Source organism: Lichenostomus cassidix, chromosome 12 (genome assembly GCF_008360975.1).
Source record: "Lichenostomus cassidix isolate B80296 chromosome 12, HeHo_3.0, whole genome shotgun sequence".
Lineage (NCBI taxonomy): Eukaryota > Metazoa > Chordata > Aves > Passeriformes > Meliphagidae > Lichenostomus > Lichenostomus cassidix.
In genome coordinates this window covers 11899931-11923026 of record NC_139493.1, presented here as the reverse complement: position 1 = coordinate 11923026, position 23096 = coordinate 11899931, and the positions used below count along the sequence as shown (strand labels likewise).

Sequence of the window (23096 nt, the reverse complement as noted above, 5' to 3'; positions counted from 1 at the left end):
ATAAAAAGTTATGATCAAGTTTCAAGTTTTAGCTGACATTCTCATTCTAACTTTCTAAACTGGTCCCAGTAGCGACATATTCATTCTAACTGTGCTTGTCATGAGAGAACAGTCACCTCCTACCAAGGTACACAGAATGTAAATAACCACTAACTACAGAAGGAAAAAGTGGCAAAAAAATACCTTGCACTCTTTCTGACGGACTCTTAATGCTGGTGGCACCAACCAATCAAAAAGTCCCTGCAGAAGATCTTGATGTTCCTCTGAGTTCAGAGGTTCAGGCAGTGTACTCAGCCAAGAGGTAACAATTGGCCTCCAGCCCAGCTGAGAAGGTTCCAAATAAATCATGCCACAACGACTGACCGTAGCAGGCTAAGGAAAAATTGTAAACTTGTTTTGTTGTGGATTTACTACACTGAATTTTATTTTATATTTTCATTAAATATAAAACTTACTGATGCCTGGGAAAGATCCATTGTTTCAAAAATAAGAGTCATCTGAGGGGACATTTGGATGACTTCCCCACTCATCAAACAAAGCTTGAAAGATAAAATATAACATGCAAGAATAGAAAAAAATTAGTTGTAAATTGCACTTCCTATAACAGGAGAGTTTTATATGAAAATTGACAAAACCAAGTAAACTTTCAAGTTAGAAAATTGCATTACATCATTAAGGAAATACTATATAATTAATGTCTTTCAGCAATGAGTTGATACTGTGTTTATGACTCCAATAGAGTAAAACAAAACAAATTAAAAAAACCCTTACAACTTGTCACCAACGCCATCTTGCACTTGCTCTTCAAAGGTCAGGCACTGCAGTTTGTATATATGGTTTTATATGTAGAAGAATATTTCCAAAATGTCACATAATTTTATGTAGGCATTTGTTTCACTGGCTGATACCTTTTTGTTGTCATCCAGAACGGTGTTCATGCTTTCTATCCACAGAGTATCGATGGGGCCATCAAAGATGACCCATTTGCGGTCAGAGGTCTCAGACAACGCGAATTTCCTGAAGGTTGTAGCGACAACCCCATCTGTCCACTGACAGGGATGGACGTGGGAATGGGAAGTGAGACAAAGAACACAGAGTTCAGCTCGAGCTGCCAGTGACAGAAACCCTTCCATCTCCTTGCCATCATCCCTCACTTTGAATTATTCTCCTCTTGTGTTGCAGAGAGCAGCACAAAACTTTGCAGTTTCACTTAGGGTCTTGCAACACCAGCAAATTTTAAAATAGATTTTGTTTCACTTGAAATAATATTGTAACAAAAAAGACCAGCAATTCAATTTACTGAAACATGAAAGCACTTCTGCTCTGTCTTGCATGTTTCTCTCCAGAGTCACCCTAAATTTCACTGTTCCACATTTACTACTTCATATCTTTCCTTCTCCAAACCTAAGCTTCACACTTGGGAATCCATGAGTTCATAGATTTTTCTATATAGTTTTGCATTACTTTGGTTATACTAGTTATGAACAGACTGAGAAATGAATACAATTATGTTTGATATGACTTCCTAGCATGGATGCAACTATAAGAGGACAACGACCTTCAAAATGGTATTGCTTTTTTCTTTTTATATTTAAACCTATTTAACTGCACACACACGGTATTGCATTTTTTATACGCTAATTAAAAACAGCCATAAAAAGATTAGTTAAAGTAAAATACAACTGTTTTCTCATTTGAGTTTAAAACCACAAAATTATGAATTCAATGGTTTACTACCCATAATAACAGAAACATAATTTACAGGAAACATTACTTTTTACACATACATTACCTCATGGGATATCAGATCAAACTGCCCAAAAAGCTGGCCCATAGTGATTGATTTTGGATTCACAGTTCTATAAATTACTTTTTCTTCTTCACCATAACCACGCTCTTTCATAAGAGACAGCGTATCTGCCAACACATGTAGAACTTTGGTCTTCCCAGAAAACGATTCCCCCACCAGCATGAAGCTGTTAGATGGAAAAAAATCCTGCTATTAATAAATCTGTCTTGCAATTTACACTTTCACAGATCACATGAAGGCCATTACCCTATAATATGGGTAATGCCATATTGTATATATTTTCTCCACACAGTTGCTCTTCTGTAATAAATGCTAGAAATAAAATGACACTGATTGGACACTGATTGAAACTAATATTTTAACACAAATAAGCTTTTACAGCCGTAAGGTTTCACCATACTGATATCAGCACCTAAAATCATTATTATACATGTGCGAGTACTTCTGGTATTGGGAAGAGTGAAATTCCCCAGACATACACCCACAAGAATTTTGGGACATGCAAAAGCAGTATCACTAATCAGCTGTTCCACTACAAAGAGGAATATTTTGCCACCCTCAAAACCTTCAATGACTTAATATAAATAACTGATACAGTATAAGTCAGAATTACAAGAGATACTGCAGTGATGAGACTCTTACCCATGTCTAACAATCATCATTTCATACGTCTGTATAATTTTCTCCATAAAAGTTTGTACAGGTTGGACATTATGTCGAGTGCAACATTCAGTGGCGCATTCCAGAAAATCCTGAAATTAAATCATAATCTTATTCTTGCTACAATTTAAATTACTGGCCTGCACTACAATAGAAGAGTTTATACTCATTAGTAAGGGTTTCAAATTAATTAATAACTGCAATAGTATTAGTCACAATATAGCAAACTTCCTGTGGGGAAAAAGGTCTACTTCTGTACTTTATGTGCTAGAACAGGATTTAACTACAATTTTTATCTTGAGAAGGCATATCACTCTCAGGAAACCAGCAGTGTGCTTCAGAGCCATATACTTTTATCAAGATTGCAGTATTTACTGAAAACTTGAACGTTAATCCAATTTGGTTTTTCCAATATACTCATCCTTCTTTCCAACCGTCCTCCAACAAAGGATGCTTTAAGTGTTGCTATAAATAAAACAGAAGCACAAAGCTTAATCTCACTTAATTATATCCAAAAATTAGGGAAGAAATCAGAAAGCTTAAAATTTGGTAAATGTGCAGGTGAATTTCCGATCTGTAAGGCACAACCATTCTGAATGCAAAGGAACTCAGATGTGGATTATATTCAGCACAGACAACAGGATTCCCTTTGCTACGAAGTTTCATTGCAAACATTCAGCAATTTTCCTCATCTTGAAATACCTCCCTGCATTAATTGCACTTGATTAAAAAGCAAATCACCACAAAACAACCAACAATGATCACGACCAAGGGAAAACTACAAGAGTACTTACATTGTAGTCTGCCTCAGGAAGCTTGATTCCAGGAAATAAATCACTAGTTATACCCATGAACAGAGGTATATCATGTGACAAAAATTTGGGCTCATTCACATCTTTAATTGATCTAAGAAGCTAGAAAAAAGAAATATGCATTTTACTGTTCTTACTAAGAGACAGAGCATGAAGTGTTCAGTGATTAAAATATGTAACAAAGATGAATTAATTCAATGGTGCCCTTGATAAGCATTTAAGCCCAACTGTGCAATCATCAGCACAGCCCCAGGAAATGCAGCACGTATTTTATTAGTTTCATTTCACAAACTACAAAACGTGGATCAGTTATGTGACAACATGTGCTGGAACTGCCTTCAGAACTCAGAACTGCATGCATCTATAAAATTCCTCAAACAAGTATTCCCTCAGGAACTCACCAATATATCTTCATCTTCTGTGGGAAATTTTAACTTCAGATTGCCTGCAGCCACCAGCACAGCTTTGACTGCCCTCATGCCATAGTCATAGTGATACTGAGAGGAAAGCTGTTCTGAACACAGTCTGTAGGTCATGACTATCTTCACTGACAGTGACTTAGCATTCAAAAATCCATATGAATAGAGGGAAATTTCTGCTATCAGAGCATAGTTGGGAACCATCATGGCTACTGTTCGGAAAAGAACCTGAAATACATACCCAAAGATATATCTTCAAATAATTAATTTAGGAATGGGAAGTAATTCAGAACTTTTATAAGTGATGGATCAGTGTTCTCCCACCATGAAATAGAACTATCAATATTTGCAGCTTATGACTCCCTAGAAAGTTAACCTAAGCAAGCTGCCATCAAAATCCACCTCAATGTACAATGCAGTGCAGAAAGACACTGTCCCTCCCAGCTCTCTTCAGTGGCTCAAGAATGCAAGAATGCAATTTGCCCCTTGCACAGATACATCCAGAAGTAAGGAAGGAAAATGTGGTCCATGGCAGGTGAGAGAATGCACTTCCTTTATTTAAGCAACCTGCAGTTGGTGTGTTTCTCTTCCTGCACTATCTCTATTTTACGTTAGCAAAGCCTCCTCATGGAAACAGCTCATCTGGTCAAAATAAACATCTCAAAGGTTGCAGATACATCTATTTTATTATTTTACCTTCAGATTATCTGGAAGTTCAGAACGTCCTGCATAACCAGGATTCATAGTAATTGCTATAAAACAGTTGGGGTTAAGCTTCAGCTCAGTTCCTTCAAAATTAAATGTTTCTAGCTTTATCTGTATGGCTCTCTGGATGCAAAGGATCTGCTGTGCCACTACAGACAGCACTTCCAGTTCAATGCGATTGAATTCATCAAAACATGCCCAGGCACCTGATGAAGCCAAACCTTTGAAAAACTATAAAGGAAGAAAGAAACCAATAATATTGCTAACAGAGCCTCAGAAGATTCAGAAGAAACTAAGACTATAATGTTGGAAGGTTAATAAGATTAAAAAAATACAATTATGATAATAATACGTAACCCTGTTTAGATCATACATCAGGAATGTACTGAAGAACAAAGTTTTATCTTGGCTCTAAAGCAAGCTAAATCGGAAGATCCCAATCCCATGAACTCTTGTTCCTTTCATGTTTTAATTAGCAATTTAAGAGGTTTCATAAACCACAGAAAATTAATCATGTAGAGACGAGCAAATAGCGTCCGAGGGTAGCAGACCACAGGTGCCCCATTTATTTGTCTCTGCAATGGAGGGACCCTAAAATTTTCATGCTAAAAATAAAACACAACATTTATTTATTTTCTATTTACCTTTCCCATTGCCAGGTAATCAAGGCCATCAGAACAGTTGAAGACAACACACTGAACAGCAAGAGCTTTAGCCAAATCTTTGGTGGTCTCTGTTTTACCTGTTCCTGCTGGACCCTCAGGGGCACCACCAAGGTTTAAATAAAATGCTCCAATCTAAAGTACAGAAATAGTTTATGGAAATTATTTGTAATTCATTTACATGAAATTATTCTGAATGAAAATGGTAAAATTAAGTTGCACTTGATAGTTTCAGACACTCATTTTATCTAACATAACAAGTATGGTTTTACTAATTAAAAGGAATCTGAAAAGTACTTAGCTGAGAAAAGTATACAAAAGAAAAGTATGCAAGAGAATTTAATTTTTACCCTAACAGAGAATTTAGTTTATTTACTCTCTATTTATAACAGAGAGTTTTATTTTAGTTTTATTATCATTGTGACCATGAGGTAACTCAAACTTTATTGTAGCCAATCTTTCAGTTCTTCTAAAGATACATCTTTCAAGTTAAATTTGTTGCAGTTACTTCGTTGCTACTCTTTTCTCTGTCCTTTAATATATTTTTTCCTCTTTTCTATCCCACACCATCCCCCTTTGTTGCATGTGCATACCATTGACCATTACATATTCTTTCCTATATTCCACTGAAGTAGGAGGAAATCTGACAGAAAACAAAGAAGTTGCAGATTTTAAATAAACAGTCCAATTCTGTAACAAGGCCACATCCATATTGATTGACAAGCTCTGGGAATACTTCATTAAGACCTTGGTGGGCGAAGCACAAGACTTTCATTTGCCAGAATGCCAAACCTGCTGTGTTCTGATTCAAGGTTTGTGTGCTTAAAACTGAAAAGACTACCAGCTGCATCACATCAATGTACCTTGATGTTTTGACAAACAGATATCAAGCATCAGCTATAGCCATACCATGGGTGCCTAGTAAAACTTGAAACCATAGTCCAGCAAAGAGACTGCAGGAAATGATAGTGAGAAAAGCCACTTCTGAGATGACTTTGATAACTTTCAGATGTCAGGTTAGCTGAGGATAAACCAGTAAAATAATAAACACCTCTGCCCTGAGTAGGGATACTAAAAAGTTGCCAAACTTGTACTGGTCTTAGGAACAGTGTGATCAGAGGTGAATCCTTCTCCACTTAATTTAGCAGCCACAGAACACCAGAAAAGCACTTTGTGTTCTTATAATCTATACAGCAATCAAGTATTTTCTGGTTTTCCTGTGTGTTTTAAAAAAGCACAACCACAACAGAACAACCCACTAATGTTTCAGGCAGGTTGGTAGGCTGTCCAGATTTGTTGTTATGAGTGAATTTAATGTTTAATATTCTGTAAAAATTACAATTACATAAAACCTCATTCTAGCAGAAGCAGCAGAGTCTGAAGATAACCATAAGCCCTAAAAATAGGGCTGCACTGAACAGTGTAAGCAATACCACAGCACAGTAAACAGAGTTTGCAGTAGCCCAGGAGGAAGCTCATACCAAGGTGCGATAACACCTGTCTGTGAGAGGAGTGATGACCAGGCGTGGGGAGTTCCCCAGGTACTCGTAGGCATATTTCACATTGCAGTTAATGATGCACACACGAACGTTCTCATTCTGCCAATAATATCGCAGTTGTGCAAGCCACTGAAAGTCTGTTTCTCTCTGCACACCTGACAAACACAAAGTTGAAAGCAATCACAAAAGATATTTTAGATAACTGGATTTTCTATTATGGTTAAATTTAAAAAAGCTTTGAAATTATTAAAGTTGATGCTCATATCCAAATACTCACAAAGGCGTCTTCATAAAGTACTGTTATAGGCAGTAAAATCTGATACGTTAACTATTTTTCATTAACCATGTGTTAGAGAAAAATGTTTTAAAAAATAATTACCACTTTCAATCATTTCCTTGATGACATCTCTAGCATGAACATCAATAGTAACCAAGGCACCCAGTGTAGTCCTTGTTTGCTTTGACAGTTTTCCTCTTACCAGCTCTACAATATCATTAAGTTGAAGCTGAAGTGTATCATAATAACCCTTTAAGCCCTAGGACAGAAAAGGTAATTTTGAAACTGATTAGAACACAGTTTCAAGTGTTCCAGACTTCTTCATGTTGACCAAATATCTTAACAGAGGTTGCTTATTAAGCTACTCTTTTACGCTGCCATGGTTTTGCATCAACTTCTCTCTTACACACAGTTATGCATTTATGCTGCAAAGCTACATTTTGAACTATGATTACTCTATATAAAAATATTCAAACACTTGAAAGAATGGTGTAAATCACTGTACATAAATTCATGTATGTCAAACTCATATGCTCGTGATTTTTCAAATTTTGATTGCAAAAAACCATTTGATTCAGCAAAATACATTAGCTGAAATGAAATACCAAGCAAGATTTTAAAAAAAATATGCATTACACAAGTACCTGGGGTCCATAGTGAAGAACGTCATGTACCTCACTTGTCCAGTACATTTGAGACACACACAACACTACTTGGCCAGGCCAATCCAGAACCCACTGCTTTCTCTCAGTCTCTGGATATGCCTGAAAGAGTTAAATACATTATATAAACACAGTGTCTGGGAATATATATCACAATGTAATACAGAAGCATATAATGTAATCCTATTACTATTCTTAGTTTAAAAAATACTATTTTCGTTTTTGCAATGTCCAAATGGAGTTTTAAATTATCTTTTCCCCTTAGGTTTACAATTTTTTAGCCAATAAAATTGAAGATTCTTAGAATTATCTTTCCATACCACAGAAATATTCACAACTTGTTAGCTTCATACAAAGAAACATTTTCTGTCTAATGATTTTCTTTTAGGAAGAAGCAAGCATATTACAAGTGTTGTATTTCTAATTTGTAAGAAACCTGAAGTATTTACATCATGTGATATACCCTGTAAAACAGAATTGCTGTGAAACTTTTAGAAGAATTTATACCCAGTATTACAGGAAAACAACTTGATTCTTATTCAAACAAAACTCTAATGTATATCACTGGCCCATAAATTCAAGTCACGTTTACTTGGTCCTGGCCCCATAACTTCATCAACTCCTGCATTGAGGAAGAATTTCAGAAAGCCAAGAGAGAGACATAAAACAAAGACAGGTGCTACAGTTCTTAAATTATCACAAACTCCATACCATTCTTGATCTGGCAATTACATCACGTACAGTCTTCAGCATTATATCTTCTACTTGAACCAACCACTTCTCCACTGCACCTCGAGCTTCAGAAGTAGAAATGTTTGAAATCAGCTGTACACGCTCGCCTTCAGAGCTACACATTCCTTTAATATCCAAATTTTCAAGGAAGTCCAGTTTAGCAATGCCTTCAAAACACTTCTTCAAGTGAGGCTGAACTCTGAGAGGATCCTTAGTCTCTGACAGGATCTCCAACATTTCATCATTAGACAAGAAAAAGAAGCTAAGAAATTTAGAAAAAAAAAAAAAAAAGACAACTGCATTATCAAACTATTTTTAAGACCGCTCTTATTCACAACAAAATAAACATTCAGAATTTCTGGATTTTAAATAACCAAAGCTCATCATACCGGGGAAAGAAGAGACGTTTTTTCTCAAGGTAAGCATTAAGCCCTTTCATGATTTTCTCAAGAAGCTCATTACAGTGCTGAAGCTTCTCTGTCAATCCTGGCAAGGAAGTAGCAGCAAGAACCTGTAGCAACAAACACACGCAAACTGTCAGCTATGAGTATTTCAAACAATAGAAGGTAATCAAATAAAGAACAATGTGACTTAGTTCCTAGAAAGCCTAGGGAACTGAAATTGTGGTTCACTTTATATATTTTGAAACCTAAACATCCCCCCCCCCAAAAAAAAAAAGGCAAGAGAAGCTACTGTTTCCTGTTAGTAATGGGTATTTCCCTTACCTTTGGGTTTTGAACACAATATGTCATAATTTCTCTCCAAAATCTATCCACAGTGTGAAACTGCTGCCCCTCTTCTGGCATCTGTTGCATAATATCCTCAGAAGAAAAGATGGGTTCCAAATACAGCCACTGGGCCTGCAGTTTCAGCCAGTCATCAATATTCTCCTGAATTTGCATTAAGCGGCTTTCCCATTCCTTAATAAATGTTTAAAGAATGTTAACTTGACATTTCCAAGCAAAATATGTTAGAGACAACAAATTCTGAAAAGGTAGACACTGTGTTATTCTAGCTCCCAAAGAGAAAAAAAGCCTACCATAACCAAAAGCAACAATCCTGAAAAATATTCAGGACTATTTCAGTTCTTTCACATATACATATGGCCAAAGGACCTCAGAAATTTCTACTTACTTGGAAATTTATTTTTACTTGGATTTATTTATCACTTTAGTGCTATGAACTTTTAACTACTTAATTGTTGAGCAGTAGCCAGGAGGCTACCAGTGACAAATTCTGTTTCATATCCCCACAGCAAGGAGCTCTTGTAGCTGAATGGCAGCAGGTACACAATACCAGAAAAGCCACATCAGCTCATAGGAGAGATCCAGCAAGTCCAGCAACCTGTTCCTAAAGTGGACAAGAGCAAAAACCTCTGAAGCAGGCTGGAGAGGCTGCCTGTAAAGTGTAAATCCTACCTATGTTCACTGAGCCTGAACATTTCCCACATAAACCAACACAGAACTAGGGAGAGTAACTGCAGAGCAATTCCCCCAGCTTCTCTCCTGTCAATAGCCATGGTGTTAGCACCACAATGACTACTCTATCCCTGAAATTCAAAAGCAGGTGTAAAGTGCTGCCATCACTGCTCTGAGGTCTGATTGAAAAACCTTCTCCCAGCCATCAAGAAGTTTCCTTGCCCAGAGGAAAACTTTACAGCTCAAAACTGGAGTCCAAAACTCAAGAATTATTACATGTTCTTATGAGTAGTAATACAAACATAATTTCCAGGTACAAAGAAGCAAGGTTAATGGACATAGTGATTTTGCAAAATATTAGAAAAAATAATAATGCTCTCTTGGTTGCACTTGGATCTGAATGGAAGAGAGAATTCCAAAACAGAAGTAAGGTAAGTACAACTACTATAAACTCAAAAGATTCTTGCTGAAAAATCAATGAAAGCATTTCAATAACAACTCAAAACAATGAAGTTGCAATACAATCAGTATACTATTGCACTACAGTTATCCTACAAGTAAAAATGGTTGAAAAAAGTACTCATTGTACCCTGATTTCTTTGTCAAATGGTTTAATGAAAGGTGATCCTCTCATTGTCTGAGTTTTCATAATCTGATCATCGAGAAGAGCTTGAATATCATCCACTGAAGACAGAATATGAATACCAGTCTCACGATACGCATTTGTGATGAAGGAAATTGAATCCCATGTTTCCATCATGGTTTGCATTGCTTTCTCCAAGGAAAATTCCTATTTAAAAAGAAAATAACTTGGTCTAGTCACTTTTTTTTTCCCAACTAATTAATTTAATATATAAGCTTATCTAGTGGAATATGGTATTTTGCTCTAGCAGCACATATTAACTACTTGTTACTTTGCCTCAGTAAATCCTTTTCTAGCACACAAAAAGCAGCACACTTGGGAAATACTGATGATGTCACGTGAGATACAAATGCTTACACTCATCAGTAACATATAATGGGCCAAGGTCTCCCCAGATGTCTTCTGTTGCATAATGGCAAAGACAAAAAATTCTAGTAAGTCATAAAAGTATACACTAAGAGACCTGATGTCATATTTATCACTGTAAGATCTCTGTGCTTACCTTGCTTGCAGCTACACTTATTGCTGCAAACTCTTCCATGTAAGAGGATAGATTCTGCATTAAAACTTTTCTCAGGGTAGTTCCAGCATCTGGTGTTAGATCATATCCTACCATATCTGACATCTGCTGCCAATGACGTTCTCTCATGCCAGGGTTACAAAAGACACTAACAGTGGGAACATTCTCCTAATTCAGAAAAGACATATATAAGGTAAATATTGTCATATGCATTATTTCTTAATTTCTTAATAATCTATCATGCACATTTAAAATTCTGCCACTGTAGTCGAAGATATGAAAATATTTTCCAAAAACTGCAGATGGCTCCATTCAGTTATGAATTCAATTTCTAAATAATTATATTAATTACTGAAGAAGGAATATAAAAAGCTATTAAGCATAATTTTTCAGCTACGCAAAAGCTTGCTTCTATTAACGAGTCCCATTTCAAAATTCCCAACTACATCCTTAAATGCTTTCATGTATCCAAGAATTACATTTTCCTGTATGTGTTCACTCATTAACCACTCCAAAATCAATAAAAATTTCCAAAAATCCGATTTGATTAACACGAATGGAATGTTTCATTTCAGTACAGTCTGGAAATGGGGATTCAGAGCACTCACTCTCTCTCTCTCTCTCTCTCTCTCTCTCTCAATAATCTCTGAGATTGCATCATCTAGCTGTACTGAGCCTGAATTTAGCATTTGTCCCTCAGCATCAGACATTAATATCCCTCACATTTTCTTACCTTAAAGTCTTTAATCTGTTCCAGAACAGAAGAACACATTGTAATAGTTGGATCACCCGTTGCTCCTGCAGCTTTTTGTCTCACCTTCCTTCTCCTGTCCTGTTGCGCTTTCTTCTGCTTTTGTTGGAAGAGTCTTAACAGTTTGTATACCTCTCTATAAAATTCATCAATCTCAGCCTCCATGCTTTCCCCATTTAGGTCCAAAAGGGTCCCATCCATCCATCTGAGAAAAAAAAATGAGGTTACAAAACAAAGTAACAAATGTAGCTCACAAGTAATTATTACTTTGTTTTGCAACACATTAATAGTTATTTAAATTAAAGCAAAGCTCTTCTCTATTATTGTCATTCTTTGCAAAATTCTAATGCCTAACTAAAGGTGGCTCAACCACATTCTTCTGCACATTGTGTAATTCTCTCAATTACACAAATTCAGTCACACACTGAAACTGAGTAACTGCATTAATGGAGAAATATTTAAGTTAACCTCTGGACAGAGATTGACCTATGACATTTAAAAATACACTAGGTCTTGTGTTATGGCTGAAAGTATGGGAGGTTTGCAAATACATTGTAACTTCTGAAGAATGCATGAAATGATAAACAACCTCCCTTAATTTACACACAGAGTAGAGTTTTTGTGGTAGGATCAGCAATGCAATTATTTGAGCCCACCATTCTGGACAGCTAGTAGGTTAAACCAGTTTTGGTTATGTACAGATGATGAGCTTTCTAGCTGAACTTCTTTTTCTGGAACACAAAATGGCTCATAACACACTTTTTCTTCTTAATACATTTCTTTCCCAGAGCTTATCTTATTACAGGCTACAACAGCATGACCAACACAATTAGAACACAGTCTGAGATATGCTGCTCTGCTGTCAGGGACACAGTGTGATTCCTGGGGCTGTCCTGTGCAGGGCCAGGAGCTGGACTCAGTAATCCTTGAGGGTCCCTTCCAACCTAGGAAATCCTATGATTCCATTATTTCATTTTAAAAATAAAAACATATCAACATTTTTTTCTAGCTCAATTAAAAATATGATCTGTATGTTATATCACCCTTTTACTTTGCTTACCAATAACACATGTTAACAAGAAAACAAGAAAACAAATCCAAATTCTACATCTGACATGAAAAAGATCAGCATAATCATTTTTCTCACTCTCCCTCATTATAGCATTAAGAGCTGAATTACTTTTTTTCTGTTCGCTGCCACTTCAGTATAAGATTAAAGACTTTATGGTATGGTTCTATCTCAGCTTTTATGTTGTTGAGGAGTGGGAATTCACTCTGTTTCCATCCGAGCAGAGTCTCTTCTTTATTAAGAGCAGCTATTGCTTCATCAGTGTCCTGTATAGTTTTCTGTAATGTCCTCACATCAGTCACATACTGAAATAGAATAATGGTATGTCTTGAGAAATAACCCAAGTATGCTCTGAACAGCTATCAAAATAAGACATCAAAATATTATAAGCTTTCATATTATAATTTTAGAAAATAAGAGTAAAAAACTTGTCTGCCTATTGATGAGTACATCAACTGTGAAGAACCCAGATGAACACCATGAAGAATAAAATTGGTTCTCATCACTGAATTTTATAGTATTTTCAAAATGTTTGTGCTTTAAAACTCACTGTTCCAGGACGCAGGCACACACTTTTTTATGTACCTGGCATATCATATTGGCAACTGCGATTTATTAGCTTAGGATTTCTGGTTTGTGCTTTCAAGTGTTTTATTTTTTAAAAAACCAAACTTTCTTACTATTCTTACTATGCAATATCCTCCAATTAAAGCACAAGGCATGGTCCGGAAATTAAAAAATACTGCTAGAAATTCAGGTGTTTTTGGAGCCAGTGGTCTGCTCTCCACTAGCCTAACAATGAAGTTTTGTGGTTCATAGGAAAAAAAAAAATTGCTACCCAACACTCTTTTCGAACTGCTACTATTATTACCTATCAGCTAATTCAAGCACAACTTTATATCAAACTTTGCTCTAAATAAAATGTTATTGGCAATGAAAACCAAAAATGGGAGGGGGACAAGGGTAATTTTATGAGCCTGTTCACTGCAGCAAGAGGATAATAAATGTTTTACTTCACATTTGTTAAACTTGTAATTATAATTTTTCCCCCTATCCCTGTGTATTATACACATCCCTGTGTATAAAGCATTTCTACCCATTTTATACTATTAATCAAACCTGGTGCATGCGATCCAGTTCTGAGTATTCTTCTAATTCCATCACAGAATTTGAAAGCTTGTCTAATTCCACATTCAGATCACCACATTTCTGTTGCACTTCTTTTTCTCTTTTACTTCTAGACTGTTGAATCAGCTACAAAATAATTTATTTTTTTCATGACAAAAAAGCAATGCAAAGGTGGTTGTAAGTCCTTTCAATGATTAACATACATACTACCAGCTAAAGATTTAGTACAAACAGACAGAAAACTAACAATACAGATAAATTATTATACTTAAAACAATTGGAATTTCTTTCCCTATGTCCCACTTAAGTGTGTGCCACCTCTATATGCTAGCATGGAACTTTTATCTTAAAAATCATAGCAGTTAGGATTGCCTTAAAGGCCTCCTTCAGCAATCAGACAACAGAAGGGAAAGCATTACAGAAAAGAATAGATATTCTCATCTTTGGGATTCAGTACTTTACTACCAAAAAGGACACCTACAGCTGTTGAAAGCCAATGCTATCCCACATGTACCTGTAACTGTAAAAGGCAGAATTTCTACAACATAAGACCACCTTAAAGCACTGGGTCTGCACGCTCAAGGGTCAGTGTTAAGGTAATCAGCCAAGACAGGGAGAATCTCCTAAGACAAGAACACCTACTGCCATGCAAAATTTGTGAAGCAGACAAACAGAACTCCTCCAAAGGAGGATCTAGTCTTTTCCTTTTGTATTAGAATAAGAACGGACTCACATCTGAGAGTATAAAATGTAAATACACAGACTCATGAAAACTTGATGTGAAATTATACTCATCCTCAAGCTCTAGCACAATGCAAGTCACTTGACACTCAGCTACACGGTCCCACTGCTGGGCAACTCTCACTAAGTCAGATTCACTATTTACTATCATTTTCTTTAAAAAGAGTTAAAACAAGCATCATGGACTCCCTGCATAGAAGTAGAAAATTAATTTTACTGATTTATTTTTTGGGGATTAACAGAATGATAACATGCAAATGAAGTATTTTACAGACATAGTAATATCCCAAGCTGGGTATTTTTCAATCAGAGGCATATTTACTACCCTTGGATGTATGCCTTAGTATATAGACAAAACTTAGTAAAGGAGAAATCCTTAATTGTAATATTTAAAAGATACTGATTTTTAAAATGTTAATTATTAATGCTTTAAAAAGTTCAGAAGAAATTTTTAAATCTATGCTGAATTACTGTAGAGAGGCAAGAGAATACTAAAAGGCTTGACTTACTGTCTCATAGACAGAGACAAAGCATGCTCAGCAAGATGAATACAGGAAAGTGGAAGAAAAGTAATCTACAATCACACAGAGAAAATGAGATGTTGCGTATTTTCTACTAATGATTGCTGGAAAACATTGTTCCCACTGTTTCTTTTCGACAGAACAAAATACCATGTTAACTAAATGACTCCCTGTCCTGACTCTCAGTCTTATTGAGGGCCTGACAATTACATTTTCAGTACTAGACAAGTGCAGTGTAGTCAATTTTCATCTACCTATGTACTACCTAGTACTGACCACAAGCAAATCAGGATAAGAAGACTTGCTGAAGCATTTAAGTTACAGTGATAGGTTTGAAATTTATCCACAAAAAGCCCACTTTTGTTTCAAAAATCTGGAAATATGTTATTCATGCATGTCTAAATTAGTATGGTTCATGTTATATGTGTATATACATTTAGCCTGCTGAGGAAATAAATAGCTCAAGTAAAGCAAGAAGTCTAACAAGCCAAAATATACCATAAACTAAGAAAATGCTCTTACAATATCATGCTCTGCAAAAATGAAGTTAATCTTCTTTGGCCATAATATAGCTGTTGAATTTAGTTCAATGTCTTCAGGAGTAAATGGAAAAACATCAATCAAGTAACTCATTTGCCGACAGCACTCCTACAAAAAGGATTTCACAAAACTTTAGTTACCATAGGTCTATTTAAAATATAAGATAGGAAAATATTATCTATGAAGATAAAATAGAAATCTACATTTCGTGAACTTTTCAGAATTCAGAGCAACTTCAGCCAACTGAATATTAACACCCAAAATAAATGTGTTAAATTTTTCAAATCCCTGCCCTGATCATGAGCTTGTTTCTCTAAATATGACTCCTGTGGTCTGTAAATCTATATGCAGAAATCCTAATATTACTAAAAATAGACAAAATGTAATTTCTGAAGATATAAACATAATGTGTTACATTTATAGACCCATTACTATAACAGAAAATCTGATACATATTCACACACACACACAAACTACTACTAATGTAACATCACCTGTATTCTACTCAAAGACTAAATGGTTTCTCCCATGTTCAAAGTCTGTTAACTGTTTTTTTACAAATGTCTGTTACATTTTCACAAGTAGATTTTTAAGCAGTCCTGAAGTAGGTCTCCAGGTCTTAAACAATAAATGGAGCGATTTATTAAAAGCTGTGTTTCCTCACAGACACGCAGAGCATACAGGAATGGGAAGAAGAAGCAAAGGCATATGGCAAAGAATAAGCTGGACTTCCCACTTCTGTCTGAAGTAACACAGAGTCTATACACACACAGAGACAAAAGTCTGCACTCCAGAATGAAGACTGTATTTGTAGAGGCCAGCTTGTCTAATAAAAGACCAAGAATTAAGGGATGGTCATTTACCTTGCTCCTTTGCGCCAACTCCTTAATGTATGTGGTTTTGACCATATCTACATAATCCATTATTTCTACCATTTCTTCTGTTGTCTCAGGAACTTTTAATGCATATTCCTGAATGGCTTCAAATTCGCTGCATATCCTATAGTTTTATTGTACATAAAATACCAATATTTTAAGATTTTAGTTTGACTGGGTTGAAGCTCAGCTTTAATGGAATTAAACATTAGAATTATTTAAGTATTATCCCCACACAAATTCCATTATTTATGAAACTAGAAAGGGAATATGACCAAGTCAGTCTAGACAAATACTAGTTTCTGACTTGCAACAATTGCTTTGTTTGGATTTTTGGAATTCATTTGCAATAAATACTTTGGTTGCCTGTTGTTAGTAAAAGAACTTCAGAAAAGTACCATTGGTGTACACACAAACACTTTCGTAGTAAATGTTTTCTCACTTCTCACTTAACCTTGCAGAATGAAGCATTTGACTATGATTAAGGGGATGAAATGTAATCAAATGCCAGATTCTGCACCCAGGATGGAGTAACACCCAGCACCAGTACAAATGGGGAGGAATGGCTTGAGAGGCAGTCCTGCTGAGTTATCTGTCAGGTGATTAGAGAGTATAACTAGTCTTTCCTTTGACAGTGCAGTAATACTGTAATTCACACTTACAAATACAGAACAGTAATTAAGTTCTTTGATCTTTTAGCTCCTCCATTATCCAAGTCTATACCAACATAGACAGGTTCTCCTACCTTTTTTTGAGACTAAAACAGCAGAAAAAATACAACAGCTGGTGCAAACTGCATCATTAGTCAGCCAAGAATCTTCAGTAAACAGAAGTATATTTGCATTTCTTCTACATGTTTCTACTATGCATTTAACACATTAAGAATTCACAAGCAGAAAAATTCTACTTACTTTTCATTTTCCTCTCTATAATTTGTAAATATTTTCTCCATTAGCACTTTCGCAAAGTTGTTTGCACAATTAGCCAAACCTTGCTTTAGATCCTCACAATTCAAACAGATCATGGGGAAATAAATCACCTCTGGCAGACTCATGATTTCCTTCTTGAGGGTGAGGAATTCATCTATGAACTTCAGAAAAACATCAGACTTTACACTTCAGAGCTGTTGTTTAAATACCTGGCTACATGAGTAAGTATTGGACACTGAAGAAAATAAGTAGTATTTTCTTCCATTTACCACAGATTTTTAGGGGCAAAATCAGTTATGTTGTAGATAGTCCATATAATTTTTAGCTAAAGGCTAAGAACCTGTTATGCTCTGTTACCTTTTCATTATTGCTGTGTGTACAGTAAAAATTATTTATGAAATGTAAAACTAAAACTTACATTAGTATATTCATCAAAACTGGGTTGCTGTGTTTCAAATCTGTGTATCCGTTCCTCTGCAGTTCCATCTACAAGCCAGCCATAACTTTCAACTACAATTCAATTACAACATATTTATATTACTAAAACATGTATGCCATAGAGCAAGTTATTTATCACAAAGAAGAGACACGGTTATTTACACACTCTTCCATCACTTACCATAGCCTTTAAAGTGTTCCTTTGGGCCTTCTAAGTTGTCTCTGATAAACTTTAGCAGAGTGGATTTGGCCCATAGTATGGTGTGAGGAGGAAGCTCAGCATCCAGAGTAGCAGTGCCTCCCGTTAGCCAAGAACGTATCGTTGGGACATTCTGAGAGTAGAATAAGTGTTGATTACTAAAATTTTAAAAAGCAGTGCAGGAATACATCTACATTAAAAGTAAGTTGCAATCTGCAGAACACACAATTGGAAAAGTAAGAGATCCTAACCACAACCAAGTTCAGATGCTTCATAGACATGTAGAATCACTTTTCCTGATGCAAAAAGTTGAACAGGAAATATGTGAAAGGAAAAATAATAAATTATCCAACCTTGCATAAAATTAAATTATATCATATGTGCAAATACAGAAAACCAACCCCAAAACACTTCTCTGAAAGTACAATCATGAATGACTAGTGACCACTACTCAGTTCACATCTAAGGCCCCCAGAAAGGCTCTCTTCCCTGGAACCACAGACAGGTTCCCCAGACATCAATCTTTTGATATTGTATATATTAGTTTTTCGAGATTTTTTTCGATTTTCTTTTTCTTAGAAAGAAAAGGAATATAAACTCTAATTTTTCTTGTCTTTCTCTGAAGAGCTTAACTTTAATGCGAATTTATTGTAAATCATCACACCTATAAATAAAGATGTTATTATTATAATTGCAGATCCAAAGAGCAGACTAAAACAATCATTAGCAGGTGCACCAATTTTTTACAAATAAGGAATTACAAGATGACTGTCAGAGCCTGAAGTACCACTGGGCATCAAGATTCATGATGTGACCTGTAGAATGATTGTGGAAAATAAATACAATTTGCATTCTGATACACTTGCCACGGTAGTCAGACTCCTAAATCACTAATATTTTCACATACTGAGCATCTTAACAATTAAATACTTAAATAAAGACAAAAGCACACCTGGAGAGTCTGTCCTATACAATCTACTACAAACAGAATTGCTTCTTCAAAGTCTTGTAAGCTTGGATAAAACTCCATTCTGTTTTCATCAAAAGTTAAGTCCATCCTAAATAAAGGCAGATGACTTCTGTCTTCAGGATCAAAAAGTTTCACAAAAGCTTCAGTGGTTCTTCCCAGTAATTCTTTCAGCTAGGAAATAACACAGATCACCAATTAGTTGACATAACAAAGGCCCAGCCCATTTTTCATTCATCCAGTAAGCCAGGATTTCCATGCATTTTAGTACTTCTGGCCTGATTCATGGATAACTGAAGCAGTGTGTATTTTTCTAATAACTCCAGTGGGTATTAGTCCCAACCCTTAAATGATGAAAACTAGTAAAGATTTCAGTAAAGTCCATGCATTTATTTTTGCTACAAAAGTAAGTCTGTTACTAATACATGTATGCAGAAATGAAATATCTTGAAAGCATTTATGTCTGACTATTTTTTTAAATGCAAAGATTTGATTAGACTACTGTTCCATTATTTTTCCACAAAGGAAGTAGTGGTTTAATCCCATTAAGTTTATCATGGGGAGGAAAGAAATTTACCTGATTAGACAAAAGCACAGCCACGCAGTCATAGAAAGACTCAACCTGATCCAACTTTACACCATCCAGGGCCTCTGACTGAGTAAAGAAACTGGTAACTCTTTGGTACCATGTACTCATTATCTCCTCTTCTGTTTTAGAACAGTTTAGAGATGCATCAGTTTTAAAAGATTTACAGTCAACTGGCCCTTTCAATCTAGAAAAGAAAGTTACAGGCAACTTTATAAACAAAATTTAAACAAACCAAACATGGAGTAAGGTAATAGTAATAAATAATGCATTACAAACACAGTCTTTCACCAGCAGAAAGCACAGCGGGAACCTAAGCATTGCTTAAGCAGATTAAAAGGCAAGAAAAAACCTACCTCAAACTCCTGGAAATACAGAACAATTACCAGAAAAAGCAATGAGGAAAAATATTTTGAAAATGATCTTTTTGAAAACTATGAAAATTTAAAGTTCCAAGATTAAACAGAAAATTCTACTGATGAAAGCCAGCAAGAAGCCTGATCTTCATACTACTAGAAGTTGATTTTTCATAGTGCTACTTTAAACAGATTTCTATGGGGATTAAGCATTAAGAATAAGCGACTAACAGGAAAAACTTCACAGAATTAAAGGCAAAATATTAATTGGAAGGTCTGATATTATTAGCAACTTGAGCAACAATAAAGTATGTAACAGAGAGAAGAAAAGTCACACGTCATAACACAGAGTAACTTAACCACAGAACACTAAAATGGTGCATCAAAGAAATTTGTTACATAAAGTCCCCTATTATAAGTAAATAGAACTGAACAAACTCGTCTTTGCCAGTTTCAAAAAACTGTATGGGTCAATAATTCAGCAGAACAGACTTTACCTGGAACTTGAGAAATCCACTACAAGAAAGTTAAAGAATGTTGCATAACCGAAATCCAGTAGAGTTTTCATTGTGGGGTGAAAAATGTGTAAGGTGGAAGTGATTTTTTTTTTTGCTTTGATAAAATTGTTATGCCACGTACTAGAAAAATCCAGGCCCCTGAAAAAGAAAAACCATCAAAAACCCAAACAAAACAAATAAATAAACAAAAATTAAGAGCTCAAGCACTACTTGAATAAAGCACTCATATATAACAGGTAGTATTCAAAAGCTTATTCCCTAGTATGAACAGTTAATTAAATGCCACACACATGTCCTCACTATCATGCAGTGAAAGTCATAAAGATACTCTGTCTCATAAAACATGACTTACCCTACATGGGATTTTTAGATCACCTGCTCTGCAAGAAGCTCTTTCAATGTAAACTCCTAACTTCACCAACTGCTCTCAGGAAGCATTTATCACCAGATTTTGATAGCACACACTCTGGATGCATCAGCAAATTGTGCAATTCAGGCATTTATAGTCTCTCTACCTGAATTCCTTTTCCATGATAGGAGAGCACAATACATACACCTTCAGTCTCAAGGTTTCATCTCATAAAACCAAAATCACATGAAAGCTGGGCATTATATGCAGTTTTAGGATGTCAAAGTGCTGCACAATGCTGCTGTCTGCCATAAAACTTCCCCATACACATACACTTCATTCCAGAGGCAGCTGCACTATGACTTCAGTGTCAGGGCACCCAGTGCCAGGTTTCATTTGCAGTCATCAGTGCTGTTCTACATAATTGTAACAACAGTAGTAAAACACTGTCAGTGCTAAAACTTTGTAGAACAGTCAAATCAGAGATGTTCAAATGCAAGGTCCTCCACAGAGATTTAAAAATGTCCCATTAAGGGGCTACAGAATTAATATTGTGCCATAACTCTGTTCACACAGCGCAACAAGAATTTCCCTCATGAACTCTGCGTTTTGCCAGTGAGTTATTTGCTAACTTAATCTACTCACAGAGGCAATGAAGACAAAGGTGCCTCCTCTTCCTCATCAAGTTCTTTTATGTCTGGTTTAACAAGAACTCTTCTCACTAAGAAAAAGAATACATAGACATTAGAAGAAAATTAGGCCATATTCAATAGTCACTGTACTTCCTCAGTCTTTCTCCAGGTATTTGAACCAAGCACACAGTAGGATGAAAAAGTGTGTCACCCTAGTCTCCAAGATACATTCTCCCAAAGGTAACTCAAAATCAAAGCTTCTGCTAAATAGTTATACAGATTCAGGTTCCTTAATTCTAGTTCTGGCCCCTGTTACTGAAGGTTTTCAGGTGGGCTTGTGTTTAAATAATTAAGTACTTAGGTAATTTCCCTGCTGAGGGGATGGTCAGACATGGGAACAAACTGTCCAGGGAGGTTACCATGGCATCAAGCCTGCCAGAGTGCAAGGAACATCTGGACAGTGCTCTCAGTTGTCTGGTTTAGTTTTAGACAGCCCTGCAAGGAGAAAGGAGCTGGACTCTGATCCTTATGGACCCCTTCCAATTTGATATATTCTATGACTGCAGGAATTTATGGCAACTTTGTTTGACATAATTACAGTGAGAAACTATAATTATCCCACTGATTACTTTACAAAGAAGTTAGTTAAATTGTGTATTTTTGATCTGTATTTTTAAAAATATCAGCCATCTACTAAAGTACTAACAAAATTTGGCTCAATTTCAGATTCCAGATACTACAAACATAAATAAGAAGAAATTAATACATTATTTCAAGGGAAAACACTATCAAAATTCTAGTTCATTATTCTTTTAAAATGGTTTTAAGATCGAACTGAGTTGTATGAGTAATATCTGGAAACAGTAATCTTTGCAGATTCTTATTGCAAGCCTCCTCATGCAACAAAAACACCATCAGAAAATTTAGGAAAGTGTTTGTGGATGAGCAGCTTAAAAAATGCTGCTGTTCCTGAAGAGGGAGAAGGAATGACTAGTACATAAAGTTTCCCTTTCTTTAGCAGTAAACAGCAATACCTTGTTGCTTCAAATTAACTAAATAGGTTAAAGACTTAATTAAATAACATCATCATCAAAAAACCTTTTTAACATCAGGTCTGTAGATGCCTTTGCTTGAACTGTACTTTCAGCTGGAAAACATTTTACTGGTCCAAATAAAATACACAAGTTTTGCCTTAAACATTATAGCCAACATACATTTGATGAGGCAAAAAAGATAAATCAGTAGTTAATTACAAAGATCATGCCTGGCTGAAAGCACAAACTAGAAAAACTATTTTCAGCAGGAGAACACAGAGCTTATAATACATATACTAACATTAATATAAGTGGTGAGTAATTCACAGTACTTACACCCACATCTTTTCATGCTCTTTTCATAATCCCTTACTACCTCCTTCAAGAGCTCTTCAGTGAGCAGCTCTCTATCTCTGCCCTCCATGAGGGACTGTGGCACCCTGCTGAGCATGGACATCAGCCACTGCTGCTGGATGGGAACCACTGGATTCCTGTGCACACACTCCTTCATAAACAGGTAGTCTTCCTGAAAGGACAAGATTGTCACAGGTCTAGTAACTGCCTATGTACATATTTTTGTGTTAGGCTTGGCAAAGTTCTCTTTTTATTCATAATTTCTTATCCTGAAGGGCAGGAAACTTAAT

General features: G+C 35.7%; 1 protein-coding gene across 2 annotated transcripts in view; it reads right to left on the bottom strand.

Moving 5' to 3' along the window:
* Nucleotides 1–23096, bottom strand: part of DNAH12 (dynein axonemal heavy chain 12) — a 56953-nt gene that overhangs the window by 30859 nt on the left and 2998 nt on the right. For both annotated transcript variants that reach the window (XM_085072690.1, XM_085072689.1), the window contains exons 6-35: nt 22789–22978; nt 21432–21507; nt 20417–20575; nt 19555–19750; nt 18963–19151; nt 17993–18143; nt 17792–17883; nt 17356–17534; nt 16433–16568; nt 15552–15677; nt 13759–13893; nt 12751–12944; nt 11553–11775; nt 10802–10987; nt 10246–10446; nt 8964–9158; nt 8628–8749; nt 8218–8500; nt 7489–7608; nt 6947–7103; nt 6550–6722; nt 5051–5203; nt 4398–4637; nt 3684–3929; nt 3265–3384; nt 2453–2562; nt 1793–1976; nt 909–1049; nt 456–539; nt 184–372 (exon numbers count right to left, since the gene is read on the bottom strand). In XM_085072690.1, coding sequence (XP_084928816.1) covers nt 184–372; nt 456–539; nt 909–1049; nt 1793–1976; nt 2453–2562; nt 3265–3384; nt 3684–3929; nt 4398–4637; nt 5051–5203; nt 6550–6722; nt 6947–7103; nt 7489–7608; nt 8218–8500; nt 8628–8749; nt 8964–9158; nt 10246–10446; nt 10802–10987; nt 11553–11775; nt 12751–12944; nt 13759–13893; nt 15552–15677; nt 16433–16568; nt 17356–17534; nt 17792–17883; nt 17993–18143; nt 18963–19151; nt 19555–19750; nt 20417–20575; nt 21432–21507; nt 22789–22978 — 4950 coding nt within the window. The remainder of the gene's footprint in view (nt 1–183; nt 373–455; nt 540–908; nt 1050–1792; nt 1977–2452; nt 2563–3264; nt 3385–3683; nt 3930–4397; nt 4638–5050; nt 5204–6549; nt 6723–6946; nt 7104–7488; nt 7609–8217; nt 8501–8627; nt 8750–8963; nt 9159–10245; nt 10447–10801; nt 10988–11552; nt 11776–12750; nt 12945–13758; nt 13894–15551; nt 15678–16432; nt 16569–17355; nt 17535–17791; nt 17884–17992; nt 18144–18962; nt 19152–19554; nt 19751–20416; nt 20576–21431; nt 21508–22788; nt 22979–23096) is intronic.